This window comes from Plectropomus leopardus, chromosome 9, assembly GCF_008729295.1.
Source record: "Plectropomus leopardus isolate mb chromosome 9, YSFRI_Pleo_2.0, whole genome shotgun sequence".
Classification (NCBI taxonomy): Eukaryota; Metazoa; Chordata; class Actinopteri; order Perciformes; family Serranidae; genus Plectropomus; species Plectropomus leopardus.
In genome coordinates, this window is record NC_056471.1 from 14,138,834 (window position 1) to 14,155,008 (window position 16,175).

At 36.5% G+C, this 16,175-nt stretch overlaps 1 protein-coding gene across 1 annotated transcript; it reads left to right on the forward strand.

Annotated features, from left to right (window-relative positions):
• The first annotated feature begins 513 nt into the window (after nt 1-513).
• Nucleotides 514-5,484, forward strand: irg1l (immunoresponsive gene 1, like). Its single transcript, XM_042493899.1, has 6 exons — nt 514-828; nt 1,723-1,777; nt 1,926-2,113; nt 2,514-2,606; nt 3,065-3,270; nt 4,543-5,484. The coding sequence occupies exons 1-6, from the start codon at nt 811-813 to the stop codon at nt 5,468-5,470; spliced, it is 1,488 nt and encodes a 495-aa protein (XP_042349833.1). The 5' UTR covers nt 514-810; the 3' UTR covers nt 5,471-5,484.
• Nucleotides 5,485-16,175: the final 10,691 nt, after the last annotated feature.

The window sequence follows — 16,175 nt, forward strand, 5'->3', positions numbered from 1 at the left end:
TGCATACCTAAGAGTAGCTGCATCAACTTTCCTGCTCGAATGACTTTAAAGCAGAGGGTGCCAGCATAAGTCAGCATTTTATCCATTACTAACAGACTGATATCTACTTATATTTATCCAAAACACTGCTACTGGTTTCATTGTGTCAATTATATATTTACATACTTGTAACTTTGGTATTAAGCTCATAAATAACTTCATGATTTTTTTTCAATCTGCCATACAGCATCCTCAAACCAACAGTGAAAAGCATGTTATCAACATCTTTTTATTATGCAGCAGTTTAAAAGGTTTCATATAACAAAGTCTGTGTGCAAAACAGAATTAGAGCATATGAAAAAGTCTTACCTGAAAGACACTCAGACAGATGAAGCGTTGAATTGTTCTAAAGCAGGGATGCAGGTTTGTCATAAATAAAGCCTCCCTGTGTGTAGGAGGAGTTCATGAAAATTCCCCCACGCAACCCTATGCTCTGCTACCTGAGAAATTGCATCACTTCTACTGACCAGCAGTAATGTACCATTTCTTCCTCCTCCTCCTCTTCTGTGTAAGAGGATGCTGGTTACAATGATTGTGATGATGACGATAACCACTACTGTGGAAAGCCCCTCAAATCTGATAAGTTTGATTATGGATATACCTGCCCTTCCCTGTTCTTTCCAAGTTAGTACTATTACCTATTGTGAGTCCTGGACTATATAAGGCAGGTACCCTCTCAATCTGAAAAGCATCAACATCCTCCCAACAGCCTTTTGACTGCAAACTTACTGCATCAAGAGAAAGAAAGAAGCGAAACAACTGACTGAAGCCATGATCTCTACATTAAAGGTAAATATTTTAAGATATTTCACAGACCTTTTTTTGTTAAATTATTGGGAATCTATATAATCATGAATCTTGTTCATTCTTAAGTGAGTATGGTTAAAACTGTTTAATTTCATCTAGTGGTGAAATGTGACTTATGCTGTACTACAAATGTGAGATGCTTGTTCTTTTCTTGAATATTTTCTCTTTGTCATAGTTTTACACCATTACATTTTCAATGGGAAATGTTTTAATTCTTCAACTTTTGTCTGATTGTTTTAGTAACTTTACAAATTATTTTGCATAAACAATTATTATAAATAAATCAAACAACTGACGAAGAAGATTAATTACCTTTATATATATATATAATTTTGAGTGTTGGAATGTTTTTTTTCTGCATTGAAAACTTTTATTTCTTAATACTTTAAGTATATGTTCTTGATAATATGTACTTACTTTTACTGAAGTAACACTCTCAGTTTAGGACTTAGAGTGCTTCCACAGTGTTGTATTAGGAAGTTTATTTAATTAAAGTAACTGCATACTTCCTCCATCACTGTCTAGTATTTAATACAAAATTCTCAAGTCATTATAGCTTGCACTGTGTAGGTGTTTTCTGTGAGTACATGGAAAATGTAACCAAACTCTTCTTAAGTGTTGTGCAGATTACACATACTGTACCACACCTGTTACACAGCACAATAGCTCTTTGAAAAGAGGCATGCAGAGTGAGGAATATTCATTATAGTGATGTCCACAAAGAGGCTGATATAATAAGATCTGAGTCAGACAAAGAAAAGGCAGAAAATCACTGATGTTAAGAAAACAAAAACATTTTTTACAGTACTTCAGTAAATGTCACACTTAGACATTTACAGGTGCCTGTAAAGATATCCTACACTTTTTGTCCTGCAGAAAACCATGAGACCAGTGTGGGCTGTCAGAGGTCTGCATAAGTCTGCAATGGAAGGTAAACCTCTAGTCCAAACATAAGAGGACCTTTCTTTCTGGTTCCCCTGTTCTTACTTTTTGACAAAAAAACCCTAAATATTCCACCTTAACTTATCTCTTCTCTCCTTGTTTCAACTCACATTGTCCCTTCTTCTATCCACCTGCAGTCTTAAAGCACCCGGCGCCTGAGGACACAGTCACAGCCAGCTTTGGAAGGTTCATTAGTGAAGTAAAGCCCCAGCACTTGTCCTCCGTGGTGCTCCACCGCAGCAAAAGAATGGTGCTGGACAGCATTGGAGTTGGTCTGATAGGCAGCACAACAGATGTGTTTGAGCTGGCCTTGCAGCACTGCCAGGTGAGGCAGAGGGGCTAAAAATAACTTTAAGGTCTAATCTTATATGAGGCAATACGACAGATGAAAGCTACTGCTTGACCTTTTACAAACAGTAATTGTAAGTCAGTGCAAAGGCTGTGTGTGGAAAGATGAGATGAGTTTAAAAAAATCCCAGGTTATTATTATTCCAAATTTCATCATATGACTTGGGAACAGACAGGGTTTTTTTTGCCTGGTGACCTTTTTCTCCAGATTTCTGTGTTTATTGACATATGACTTACAAAGAAACTTATTCAGCTCTGTGATATTCCATAGCTTTTTAAAGTTCACTTTATATGTGATGAGACAATCTGTAAACTTTTGTATTAAAATATCCTTGTGAAAACTCCCTCTGTTTACCTGTCTGTCTCTTTCCCTTCAGCACATGTATGCTCCTGATGACATCAGCTCTGTGTACGGACGCAGGGGCACCAGGCTATCCCCAACACTGGCAGCTTTTGTCAATGGAGTGGCTGTGAGTATAAATAGTTGGAACAGATGGGTCACTAGTGTCCCTGTGCACCTCAGATGCACTAAACCCATTACCACAACCAAAGTAGAGCTATTTTATACTCAACTATGGCACTTTCTGTGCCGCCAACCATGGGACGGCTTGATGAAAATTACTGAATTGACCCCACATTACCCTTGTGCAGAAATTTCCAATATTATGTCTGCAAACATTGCTTGGCCTCCATTCAAAAAGGAGTAATCCGGATGTCATTTCTGCAATAATTTACCTGCCTGTTATGGCTGGTTAAGTTAAATGAATTTTCCAATTAAAATACATTTGCTGCAGTGAGAAACTGGAACAAGAATAATTGCATCATTTAAACACAATGTTTATTGCTTGTTACTGTATTATTTCACAAAGCACAGTAATATTATCCATAATCATTTGGTTATTTCATTTTTACGTTTTTTTTACTGCAGACTCACTCCATGGATTTTGATGATACATGGCACCCTGCCACTCATCCCTCAGGAGCAGTCCTTCCCGCTGTGTTAGCACTCAGTGACATGATGCCTGCTAACAGCAAACCTAGTGGCCTGGACTTCCTGCTGGCCTTTAATGTTGGCATTGAGATCCAGGGCAGATTGATGAGGTTCTCTAATGAGGCCCACAACATCCCCAAAAGGTGAGCAACTCAGAATCAAATTGGACATAAAGACTGTAATGTATAGTTCACTAGCAACATTACAGCAGGTTTTGTACTTTACGTTGATATAACAGTGATGATTGAATAGATATAAAGTCCGCGTGTTAAGGAATTTTTGTTTGTATCCACATGAGGCTAAAGAGATCTATGTTTGACTCTGCTAATCATTGCGGTGGGGTTTATACAGCGGCTGGTGCAGTGTAATGTGCAGCCTCTTAGTGGTGTCATTGAGCTGTGAAAGGCATGTTACGTTCATCTCAAGGACAGCAGAGGCTCTGTGGGTAATGATAGTACAATTAGCCATGTGGAGGAAAATATCACATGGGACTCTGTTTGGCACGTGTTTACACCAAGTCCAATGACCCACCACATGATTTGCTAGTTCATCAAACACTGAAATGACTAAAAACCTATTTCCTTTTAACGCCCCTGAATTTAGCGGCATGTGGGGCATCTTGTGAAATAGTAGCTGTTTGTACAAAGAGGGACCATTATATACTGGAGCTCTAACCACATTGATGGACAATACTCCTTTAGTCACAAGAGTAAATGGTCCAAACTCCATCTGGCCAAAATGCAGGACTAGAACTAATTTGTTCCTGCCGTCATTGTTTTTTTAAATGATTCAGTGTCATGTATTGTTTTTATTTCATATACTGTATGCACTAATGCACTTCTACTGGCTGCACAAGAATTTGCCCCTTGAAGGAGATTTCTTGGACTTCAACTTGAACCTCACCAAACTCTTAGTTTTAATTCAGTTTAATAGGCTTTGTTGGCAGGGCATTTGACATGCATTGCCAAAGCACAATTACAATCAAAATACAGTGAATGAAATTAACAACAGATTAAAATAGGTAATGAAACCAGTAGTGTAATATACACACACACATATATATATATATATATATATATATATGTATGTATGTGTAACAACTTTTGCATGTATGTGTCTGTACTAGCGTATTGCTGTGTCTGTTTGTGAGAGATTGTTCTATAACTGAAAATTGGCCAGGCCAATCTAATTTGTGTGTGTGTATGTTTTTTTTTTTTATTGCACCTGTGAGAGAAGGGCCCTGCAGTCTGTGTGGGCGCGCTGTGCATTTGTGCATGTGTTTGTGTGTGTGCAAGTAATTAATGTTTGTTTGAGGTCCTTAAAGAAACAATTAACAACAATATATTCATACAAATTTATAGAATCAAGTGTAAAAAAAACAAACAAACTCTTTTTTCTGTATTTCTCACTACCAGATTTCACCCTCCCAGTGTGGTGGGGACCATGGGAAGCGCAGCTGCTTGCTCTCGCCTCTTGTCTTTGGATCACATCCAGTGTAGTCATGCCTTGGCTATAGCTGCTTCTCTATCTGGAGCCCCAATGGCTAATGCTGCCACTCAGTCGAAACCCCTCCACATCGGTAACGCCTCTCGTTTGGGGTTAGAAGCTGCTCTGCTGGCCTCCCGGGGCCTCGAGGCAAGCCCTTTAGTCCTGGATGCTGTCGCTGGTGTGGCTGGCTTCAGTGCTTTTTATGAAGACTATGTGCCACAGCCTTTAGAATCACCCAATGATAACGGCCATATGTTCCTGCTAGAGGAGCAGGACATGGGCTTCAAACGCTTCCCTGCCCATCTGGGGATGCACTGGGTGGCAGATGCTGCAGCCTCGGTCCATAAGCTTCTTGTAGGGTTTGGCCCTGGCACCGTCTCCCCAGCTCAAGTCCAAGACATCCTGCTCAGAGTCCCTAAATCAAAGTACATCAACAGGCCTTTCCCTGATTCTGAGCACGAGGCACGCCACTCCTTCCAGTTCAATGCTTGCAGCGCTCTCCTGGATGGTGAGTTGACTGTGCAGTCCTTCACTCCCGCTGCTCTGAGGCGCCCTGACCTGCTCGCTCTGCTAAACTGTGTTCGTGTAGAGCATCCCCAAGACAATCCAGCTAATTTTAACCGCATGTATGGGGAAGTCCAGGTGACACTCATTGGAGGAGACATCCTGAAGGGACGCTGTGACACCTTCTATGGTCACTGGCGTAACCCACTGACCAATGAGAGCCTGAGGAAGAAGTTCAGAAACAACGCAGGGGTGGTGCTTCCCTCAGAGAATGTTGAGAGGTTGATTGATGTAGTAGAGGAGCTGGACAGACTTGGAGACTGCAGGGCCCTTCTCTCACAGGTGCAATAAACACACACACACACGCAAACAGGACAACAGAAATTACTGTACATAAATACATTCAAAGACATTTTAAAATATTTACTGTAACATGTATTTAAAATAACAGGTTTGTCCAAATCAATGCTAGAGAACATAATTTGCAAAAAGCTCCTGTAGGCCATTTTAGCCTACACTATGAATATGTTTTCAACACTGACAATACTGATTTATCTGTTGATCTATGTCAGAACACATTTATATAAAGTACCTTGTGCTAATATGTTATCTTGTTATTTCATCTTTTGTTTCAATAATGGTAATTAATGTTAAAAAATGTGACCTACTTAACATATGACCAACATATTATGTTTCTTGTACATTTATACTTTATCGAGATTATGCATATATTAGGTGTTATATATTAATACAATATTATTAATTTAAAAAAGACATACCTAATGCTGAAACCTGTAAATACTACAATATTTCCTCTTTGACATTCCAACTTTTAATACAGAAATGTAGGGTTTCAATATGTTAACTAAGTTTTAATAAAAATGATTTTAGTATGACATTCTTAATAACATCTAAATAACATACTACATTTAAAAAACATTTTCATGGCATACTATGCTGTCATAGTAACATTTAAAATGTTTAAAATGAAATTTTTTTAAATGTTTGAAATTTGAAAGTGTTTATACTTACAATGTTTTGAAATAAATCAGAAGCTGATGGCACAGCTGTGTGTTGTACGTTTTTCTTGTTTTTGTCTACCAAAAATATTTTGCACTGGTTAGGGGGTACTTGGCTGAAAAGAATATTTCAAAGTGGGTGCATTTCAGAAAAAACTTTGAGAACCAATGCTATCATATAGCGAAAAATATCCAATAATGACATGTCCAAAAAACAGCTGAAAACCACATGAAATGGCATGTTGAGACACCATAGTATAATATGTTGAAAAAGCGGCCAAAAACATCACAATATAACATGTCAGAAAAACGCCATACTATTGTATGGCAAAAAATGTAAACATTCTTTACTATGATGTGTCTCGGCATGCTATTTTATGTAGTTTTCGTCTGTTTTTTGGACATGTCAAATTTTGACATTTTTCGCTAAACTATAGTATGTTACTTTCTGTACTTTTTTTTTACATGCTTTATTAGGGTGTTTTTCACTGTTTTTGCAACATTCTAAGCTAAAACGTAATTCAGCATGGTATTTCATGGTTTTCAGCTGTTTTTTGGACATGTCATTATTGGATATTTTTCGCTATATGATAGCATTGGTTCTCAAAGTTTTTTCTGAAATGCACCCACTTTGAAATTTCCTTCATATTTTAGTATGGCATTTTCTGTCGCTATTTTTTTTCGAGGTTATGGTGTTTAAGCAGTTTAAGCAACATTAATTGCTATGATGGGTCTCTGCATGCTATTTTATATGGTTTTCAGATGTTCTTTTGGATATGTCATAGTTTGACATTGAGTTACATTTTTCACAAGACTATAACATGTCGCAAAAAGGACCAAAAAAAGACCAGAAACATCATGATAAAGCATACTGAAAAAATGGGCAAAAACCATTGTACGGTTAAAAAAATCTCAAATTTTGACATGCCCCAAAAAAGGCTCGAGACTGCTTATTATAGCTTGTAGAGACACGCCATAGCATAGCATGTTGAAAAAAGCGCCAAAAAAAGGCCAAACAGTCAAAATATAGCATGTTGTAAAAATAGCCAAAAACCATGACAAAAAATCTTAAATTTTGACATGTCCCAAAAATGTCTGACAACCGCTTATTATAGTTTGTAGAGACAGGCTCTAGCATAACATGCTGAAACAAGGGCCAAAGAAAGGCCAAAGAGTCAAAATATAGCATGTTGAAAAAAAGGCAAAGAACCACATAGTATAGTATGGCGAAAAATCTCAAATTTAGACATGTCTCATAGATGAAAAAAGTCATAACATAGCAAGATGAAAAAATAGCCCAAAACCACATACTTTAAGGTGAAAAAACTCAAATTTTGATATGTCCCAAAACTGGCCGAAAACTGCTTATTGTAGCTTGCATTTTAGCATAGCATGCTGAAAAAAAGGCCAAAAAAGCAGAACAGTCATAATATAGCATGTTGACAAAATAGCCAAAACCCGCATACCATAGTATGGTGAAAAATGTCAAATTTCAATTTTGGCCTTAATAATGCCTTGCTTTTTTGGTCATTTTTTCAACATACTATATCATCTTGTTTTGGGCCGTTTTTGCAGCAAACTATGCTATGGCATGTATCGGCACGCTATTTTATGCTGTTTTCAGGTGTTTTCAGCTGTTTTTGGGACATGTCCTTTTTTGACATTTTTGCCTTACTATAGCCTTGCTTTTTTGGTCATTTTTTCAACATACTATATCATGGTGTTTTTGGCCGTTTCTTCAACAAATTATGCGATGGCATGTTTCCGCACACTATTTTACGCTGTTTTGGGTGTTTTCAGCTGTTTTTGGGACATGTCCTTTTTTGACATTTTTGCCTTACTATAGCCTTGCTTTTTTGGTCATTTTTTCAACATACTATATCATGGTGTTTTTGGCCGTTTTTTCAACAAATTATTAAGCGATGGCATGTTTCCGCACACTATTTTACGCTGTTTTGAGGTGTTTTCAGCTGTTTTTGGGACATGTCCTTTTTTGACATTTTTGCCTTACTATAGCCTTGCTTTTTTGGTCATTTTTTTGACATGTATTATTGTTGTGTTTTTGGCTGTTTTTGCAGCAAACGATGCTATGGCATGTTTCGGCACACTATTTTTACACTGTTTTGAGGTGTTTTCAGCTGTTTTTGGGACATGTCATATTTTGACATTTTTGCCTTACTATAGCCTTGCCTTTTTGGTCATTTTTTTCAACATCCTATATCATGGTGTTTTTGGCTGTTTTTACAATAAACTATGCTATGGCATATCTCGGCATGCTATCTTATACTGTTTTGAGGTGTTTTCAGCTGTTTTTGGGACATGTCATATTTTGACATTTTTGCCTTACTATAGCCTTGCTTTTTTGGTCATTTTTTTGACATGTATTATTGTTGTGTTTTTGGCCGTTTTTGCAGCAAACAATGCTATGGCATGTTTCGGCACACTATTTTACACTGTTTTGAGGTGTTTTCAGCTGTTTTTGGGACATGTCATATTTTTGACATTTTTTGCCTTACTATAGCCTTTTTTTGGTCATTTTTTTTGACATGTATTATTGTGGTGTTTTTGGCCGTTTTTTTGCAGCAAACGATGCTATGGCATGTTTCGGCACACACTATTTTACACTGTTTTGAGGTGTTTTCAGCTGTTTTTGGGACATGTCATATTTTGACATTTTTGCCTTACTATAGCCTTGCCTTTTTGGTCATTTTTTTCAACATCCTATATCATGGTGTTTTTGGCCGTTTTTTACAATAAACTATGCTATGGCATATCTCGGCATGCTATCTTATACTGTTTTGAGGTGTTTTCAGCTGTTTTTGGGACATGTCCTTTTTTGACATTTTTGCCTTACTATAGCCTTGCTTTTTTGGTCATTTTTTTCAACATACTATATCATGGTGTTTTTGGCTGTTTTTACAATAAACTATGCTATGGCATATCTCGGCATGCTATCTTATACTGTTTTGAGGTGTTTTCAGCTGTTTTTGGGACATGTCCTTTTTTGACATTTTTGCCTTACTATAGCCTTGCTTTTTTGGTCATTTTTTTCAACATACTATATCATGGTGTTTTTGGCCGTTTTTTCAACAAATTATGATGCTATGGCATGTTTCGGCACACTTTTTTACGCTGTTTTGAGGTGTTTTCAGCTGTTTTTGGGACATGTCATATTTTTGACATTTTTGCCTTACTATAGCCTTGCTTTTTTGGTCATTTTTTTGACATGTATTATTGTGGTGTTTTTTGGCCGTTTTTGCAACAAACGATGCTATGGCATGTTTCGGCACACTATTTTACACTGTTTTGAGGTGTTTTCAGCTGTTTTTGGGACATGTCATATTTTGACATTTTTGCCTTACTATAGCCTTGCCTTTTTGGTCATTTTTTTCAACATCCTATATCATGGTGTTTTTGGCTGTTTTTTTACAATAAACTATGCTATGGCATATTCGGCATGCTATCTTATACTGTTTTGAGGTGTTTTCAGCTGTTTTTGGGACATGTCCTTTTTTGACATTTTTGCCTTACTATAGCCTTGCTTTTTTGGTCATTTTTTTCAACATCCTTATCATGGTGTTTTTGGCCGTTTTTTTTTTTGGCAAATTTTTCAACAAATTATGCTATGGCATGTTTCGGCACACTTTTTTACGCTGTTTTGAGGTGTTTTCAGCTGTTTTTGGGACATGTCATATTTTGACATTTTTGCCTTACTATAGCCTTGCTTTTTTGGTCATTTTTTTGACATGTATTATTGTGGTGTTTTTGGCCGTTTTTTTTGCAGCAAACGATGCTATGGCATGTTTCGGCACACTATTTTACACTGTTTTGAGGTGTTTTCAGCTGTTTTTGGGACATGTCATATTTTGACATTTTTGCCTTACTATAGCCTTGCCTTTTTGGTCATTTTTTTCAACATCCTATATCATGGTGTTTTTGGCTGTTTTTACAATAAACTATGCTATGGCATATCTCGGCATGCTATCTTATACTGTTTTGAGGTGTTTTCAGCTGTTTTTGGGACATGTCCTTTTTTGACATTTTTGCCTTACTATAGCCTTGCTTTTTTGGTCATTTTTTTGACAAGTATTATTGTGGTGTTTTTGGCCGTTTTTGCAGCAAACGATGCTATGGCATGTTTCGGCACACTATTTTACACTGTTTTGAGGTGTTTTCAGCTGTTTTTGGGACATGTCCTTTTTTGACATTTTTGCCTTACTATAGCCTTGCTTTTTGGTCATTTTTTTGACATGTATTATTGTGTGTGTTTTTGGCCGTTTTTGCAACAAACGATGCTATGGCATGTTTCGGCACACTATTTTACACTGTTTTGAGGTGTTTTCAGCTGTTTTTGGGACATGTCATATTTTGACATTTTTGCCTTACTATAGCCTTGCCTTTTTGGTCATTTTTTTCAACATCCTATATCATGGTGTTTTTGGCTGTTTTTACAATAAACTATGCTATGGCATATCTCGGCATGCTATCTTTTATACTGTTTTGAGGTGTTTTCAGCTGTTTTTGGGACATGTCCTTTTTTGACATTTTTGCCTTACTATAGCCTTGCTTTTTTGGTCATTTTTTTTCAACATCCTATATCATGGTGTTTTTGGCCGTTTTTTCAACAAATTATGCTATGGCATGTTTCGGCACACTTTTTTACGCTGTTTTGAGGTGTTTTCAGCTGTTTTTGGGACATGTCATTTTTGACATTTTTGCCTTACTATAGCCTTGCTTTTTTGGTCATTTTTTTGACATGTATTATTGTGGTGTTTTTGGCCGTTTTTGCAGCAAACGATGCTATGGCATGTTTCGGCACACTATTTTACACTGTTTTGAGGTGTTTTCAGCTGTTTTTGGGACATGTCATATTTTGACATTTTTGCCTTACTATAGCCTTGCCTTTTTGGTCATTTTTTTTCAACATCCTATATCATGGTGTTTTTGGCTGTTTTTTCAATAAACTATGCTATGGCATATCTCGGCATGCTATCTTATACTGTTTTGAGGTGTTTTCAGCTGTTTTTGGGACATGTCCTTTTTTGACATTTTTGCCTACTATAGCCTTGCTTTTTTGGTCATTTTTTTCAACATCCTATATCATGGTGTTTTTGGCCGTTTTTTCAACAAATTATGCTATGGCATGTTTCGGCACACTTTTTTACGCTGTTTTGAGGTGTTTTCAGCTGTTTTTGGGACATGTCATATTTTTGACATTTTTGCCTTACTATAGCCTTGCTTTTTTGGTCATTTTTTTGACATGTATTATTGTGGTGTTTTTGGCCGTTTTTGCAGCAAACGATGCTATGGCATGTTTCGGCACACTATTTTACACTGTTTTGAGGTGTTTTCAGCTGTTTTTGGGACATGTCATATTTTGACATTTTTGCCTTACTATAGCCTTGCCTTTTTTGGTCATTTTTTTCAACATCCTATATCATGGTGTTTTTGGCTGTTTTTACAATAAACTATGCTATGGCATATCTCGGCATGCTATCTTATACTGTTTTGAGGTGTTTTCAGCTGTTTTTGGGACATGTCCTTTTTGACATTTTTGCCTTACTATAGCCTTGCTTTTTTGGTCATTTTTTCAACATACTATATCATGGTGTTTTTGGCTGTTTTTTTCAACAAATTATGCTATGGCATGTTTCGGCACACTATTTTACGCTGTTTTGAGGTGTTTTCAGCTGTTTTTGGGACATGTCATATTTTGACATTTTTGCCTTACTATAGCCTTGCTTTTTTGGTCATTTTTTTTGACATGTATTATTGTGGTGTTTTTGGCCGTTTTTGCAGCAAACAATGCTATGGCATGTTTCGGCACACTATTTTACACTGTTTTGAGGTGTTTTCAGCTGTTTTTGGGACATGTCATATTTTGACATTTTTGCCTTACTATAGCCTTGCTTTTTTGGTCATTTTTTTGACATGTATTATTGTGGTGTTTTTGGCCGTTTTTTTTCAGCAAAACGATGCTATGGCATGTTTCGGCACACTATTTTACACTGTTTTGAGGTGTTTTCAGCTGTTTTTGGGACATGTCATATTTTGACATTTTTGCCTTACTATAGCCTTGCCTTTTTGGTCATTTTTTCAACATACTATATCATGGTGTTTTTGGCCGTTTTTCAACAAATTATGCGATGGCATGTTTCCGCACACTATTTTACGCTGTTTTGAGGTGTTTTCAGCTGTTTTTGGGACATGTCCTTTTTTGACATTTTTGCCTTACTATAGCCTTGCTTTTTTGGTCATTTTTTCAACATGTATTATATCATGGTGTTTTTGGCCGTTTTTTTGCAGCAAACGATGCTATGGCATGTTTCGGCACACTATTTTACACTGTTTTGAGGTGTTTTCAGCTGTTTTTGGGACATGTCCTTTTTTGACATTTTTGCCTTACTATAGCCTTGCTTTTTTGGTCATTTTTTTCAACATACTATATCATGGTGTTTTTGGCTGTTTTTACAATAAACTATGCTATGGCATATCTCGGCATGCTATTTTACACTGTTTTGAGGTGTTTTCAGCTGTTTTTGGGACATGTCCTTTTTTGACATTTTTGCCTTACTATAGCCTTGCTTTTTTGGTCATTTTTTTCAACATCCTATATCATGGTGTTTTTTTGGCCGTTTTTTTTTTTGCAACAAATTATGCTATGGCATGTTTCGGCACACTTTTTTACGCTGTTTTTGAGGTGTTTTCAGCTGTTTTTGGGACATGTCATATTTTGACATTTTTGCCTTACTATAGCCTTGCTTTTTTGGTCATTTTTTTTTGACATGTATTATTGTGGTGTTTTTGGCCGTTTTTGCAGCAAACAATGCTATGGCATGTTTCGGCACACTATTTTACACTGTTTTGAGGTGTTTTCAGCTGTTTTTGGGACATGTCCTTTTTTGACATTTTTGCCTTACTACTATAGCCTTGCTTTTTGGTCATTTTTTTGACATGTATTATTGTGGTGTTTTTGGCTGTTTTTTGCAGCAAACGATGCTATGGCATGTTTCGGCACACTATTTTACACTGTTTTGAGGTGTTTTCAGCTGTTTTTGGGACATGTCATATTTTGACATTTTTGCCTTACTATAGCCTTGCCTTTTTGGTCATTTTTTTCAACATCCTATATCATGGTGTTTTTGGCTGTTTTTACAATAAACTATGCTATGGCATGTTTCGGCATGCTATTTATACTGCTGTTTTGAGGTGTTTTCAGCTGTTTTTTGGGACATGTCCTTTTTGACATTTTTGCCTTACTATAGCCTTGCTTTTTTGGTCATTTTTTTGACATGTATTATTGTGGTGTTTTTGGCCGTTTTTGCAGCAAACAATGCTATGGCATGTTTCGGCACACTATTTTACACTGTTTTGAGGTGTTTTCAGCTGTTTTTGGGACATGTCATATTTTGACATTTTTGCCTTACTATAGCCTTGCTTTTTTGGTCATTTTTTTGACATGTATTATTGTTGTGTGTTTTTGGCCGTTTTTTCAGCAAACGATGCTATGGCATGTTTCGGCACACTATTTTACACTGTTTTGAGGTGTTTTTCAGCTGTTTTTTTGGGACATGTCCTTTTTTGACATTTTTGCCTTACTATAGCCTTGCTTTTTTGGTCATTTTTTTGAACATGTATTATTGTGGTGTTTTTGGCCGTTTTTGCAGCAAACGATGCTATGGCATGTTTCGGCACACTATTTTACACTGTTTTGAGGTGTTTTCAGCTGTTTTTGGGACATGTCATATTTTGACATTTTTGCCTTACTATAGCCTTGCCTTTTTGGTCATTTTTTTCAACATCCTATATCATGGTGTTTTTGGCTGTTTTTACAATAAACTATGCTATGGCATATCTCGGCATGCTATCTTATACTGTTTTGAGGTGTTTTCAGCTGTTTTTGGGACATGTCCTTTTTTGACATTTTTGCCTTACTATAGCCTTGCTTTTTTGGGTCATTTTTTTGACATGTATTATTGTGGTGTTTTTGGCCGTTTTTGCAGCAAACGATGCTATGGCATGTTTCGGCACACTATTTTACACTGTTTTGAGGTGTTTTCAGCTGTTTTTGGGACATGTCATATTTTGACATTTTTGCCTTACTATAGCCTTGCTTTTTTGGTCATTTTTTTTTTGACATGTATTATTGTTGTGTTTTTGGCTGTTTTTACAATAAACGATGCTATGGCATGTTTCGGCACACTATTTTACACTGTTTTGAGGTGTTTTCAGCTGTTTTTGGGACATGTCATATTTTGACATTTTTGCCTTACTATAGCCTTGCTTTTTTGGTCATTTTTTTTACATGTATTATTGGTGTTTTTGGCTGTTTTTGCAGCAAACGATGCTATGGCATGTTTCGGCACACTATTTTACACTGTTTTGAGGTGTTTTCAGCTGTTTTTTGGACATGTCATATTTTGACATTTTTGCCTTACTATAGCCTTGCCTTTTTGGTCATTTTTTTTTCAACATCCTATATCATGGTGTTTTTGGCTGTTTTTACAATAAACTATGCTATGGCATATCTCGGCATGCTATCTTATACTGTTTTGAGGTGTTTTCAGCTGTTTTTGGGACATGTCCTTTTTTGACATTTTTGCCTTTACTATAGCCTTGCTTTTTGGTCATTTTTTCAACATACTATATCATGGTGTTTTTGGCCGTTTTTTCAACAAACGATGCGATGGCATGTTTCCGCACACTATTTTACGCTGTTTTGAGGTGTTTTCAGCTGTTTTTGGGACATGTCATATTTTGACATTTTTGCCTTACTATAGCCTTGCCTTTTTGGTCATTTTTTTTCAACATCCTATATCATGGTGTTTTTGGCCGTTTTTTCAATAAACTATGCTATGGCATATCTCGGCATGCTATCTTTTACTGTTTTGAGGTGTTTTCAGCTGTTTTTGGGACATGTCATATTTTGACATTTTTGCCTTAATATATAGCCTTGCTTTTTTGGTCATTTTTTCAACATACTATATCATGGTGTTTTTGGCCGTTTTTTCAACAAATTATGCGATGGCATGTTTCCGCACACTATTTTACGCTGTTTTGAGGTGTTTTCAGCTGTTTTTGGGACATGTCCTTTTTTGACATTTTTGCCTTACTATAGCCTTGCTTTTTTGGTCATTTTTTCAACATACTATATCATGGTGTTTTTGGCCATTTTTTCAAAAAATTAAGCGATGGCATGTTTCCGCACGCTATCTTATACTGTTTTGAGGTGTTTTCAGCTGTTTTTGGGACATGTCCTTTTTTGACATTTTTGCCTTACTAGCCTTGCTTTTTTGGTGAACAACATGGATGAAAACAGCATTTTCTAGCTCTTAGAGACGGACCATAGTAAAGCATGTCGTTAAAAGTTTAACAAAAGGCCAAGACATCGCATGTCCAAAAAATGGCTGAAAACCACACTATAGCTCATAGACTCGTGTCGGCGTTTTCCATCGTTTTTTCGACATGCTGTGTTATGATGTTTTTGGCTGTTTTTTAAACAATCTATACTCTGACGGGTCTCGACAGGCTATTTTATGCCATTCTCAGCCTTTTTTGGATGTGTCATACTATTGTATGGCGTTTTCGGTCGTTTCTTTGTGATGCTATATAATGATTTTTTTAAACATTCTATACCATAATGTTTGTGTGGACATGCAATTTCATGTGGTTTTCAGCTGTTGTTTGGACATGTCATATTTTCAAAATGTTTTGGTATAGTTTTTTTGATGTTTTTTCAGTCAGCTTTAGACATTACATATTTAGAAGGATTTTGGACCACATGCTATAGTATGACTTTTTGCGTGACAATTCAGTTTTCATGGGTTTTGAATGAAAAGGTTTTTTGAAACTTTTTCACAAGCCATCCCTGGTCAAATGTGGTGGTTTGAATAATTCCCGGAACAACCATTAACGTCCAATAATATTCTAATTCAATGGAAATTAATGCTGATCAAGTGGATTATGGGTCCTTATCTTGTGTCCTTCAATTGACACTAGTATTCTATTGGCAGAGTAAGAAAAGTCAACAAGGAAAT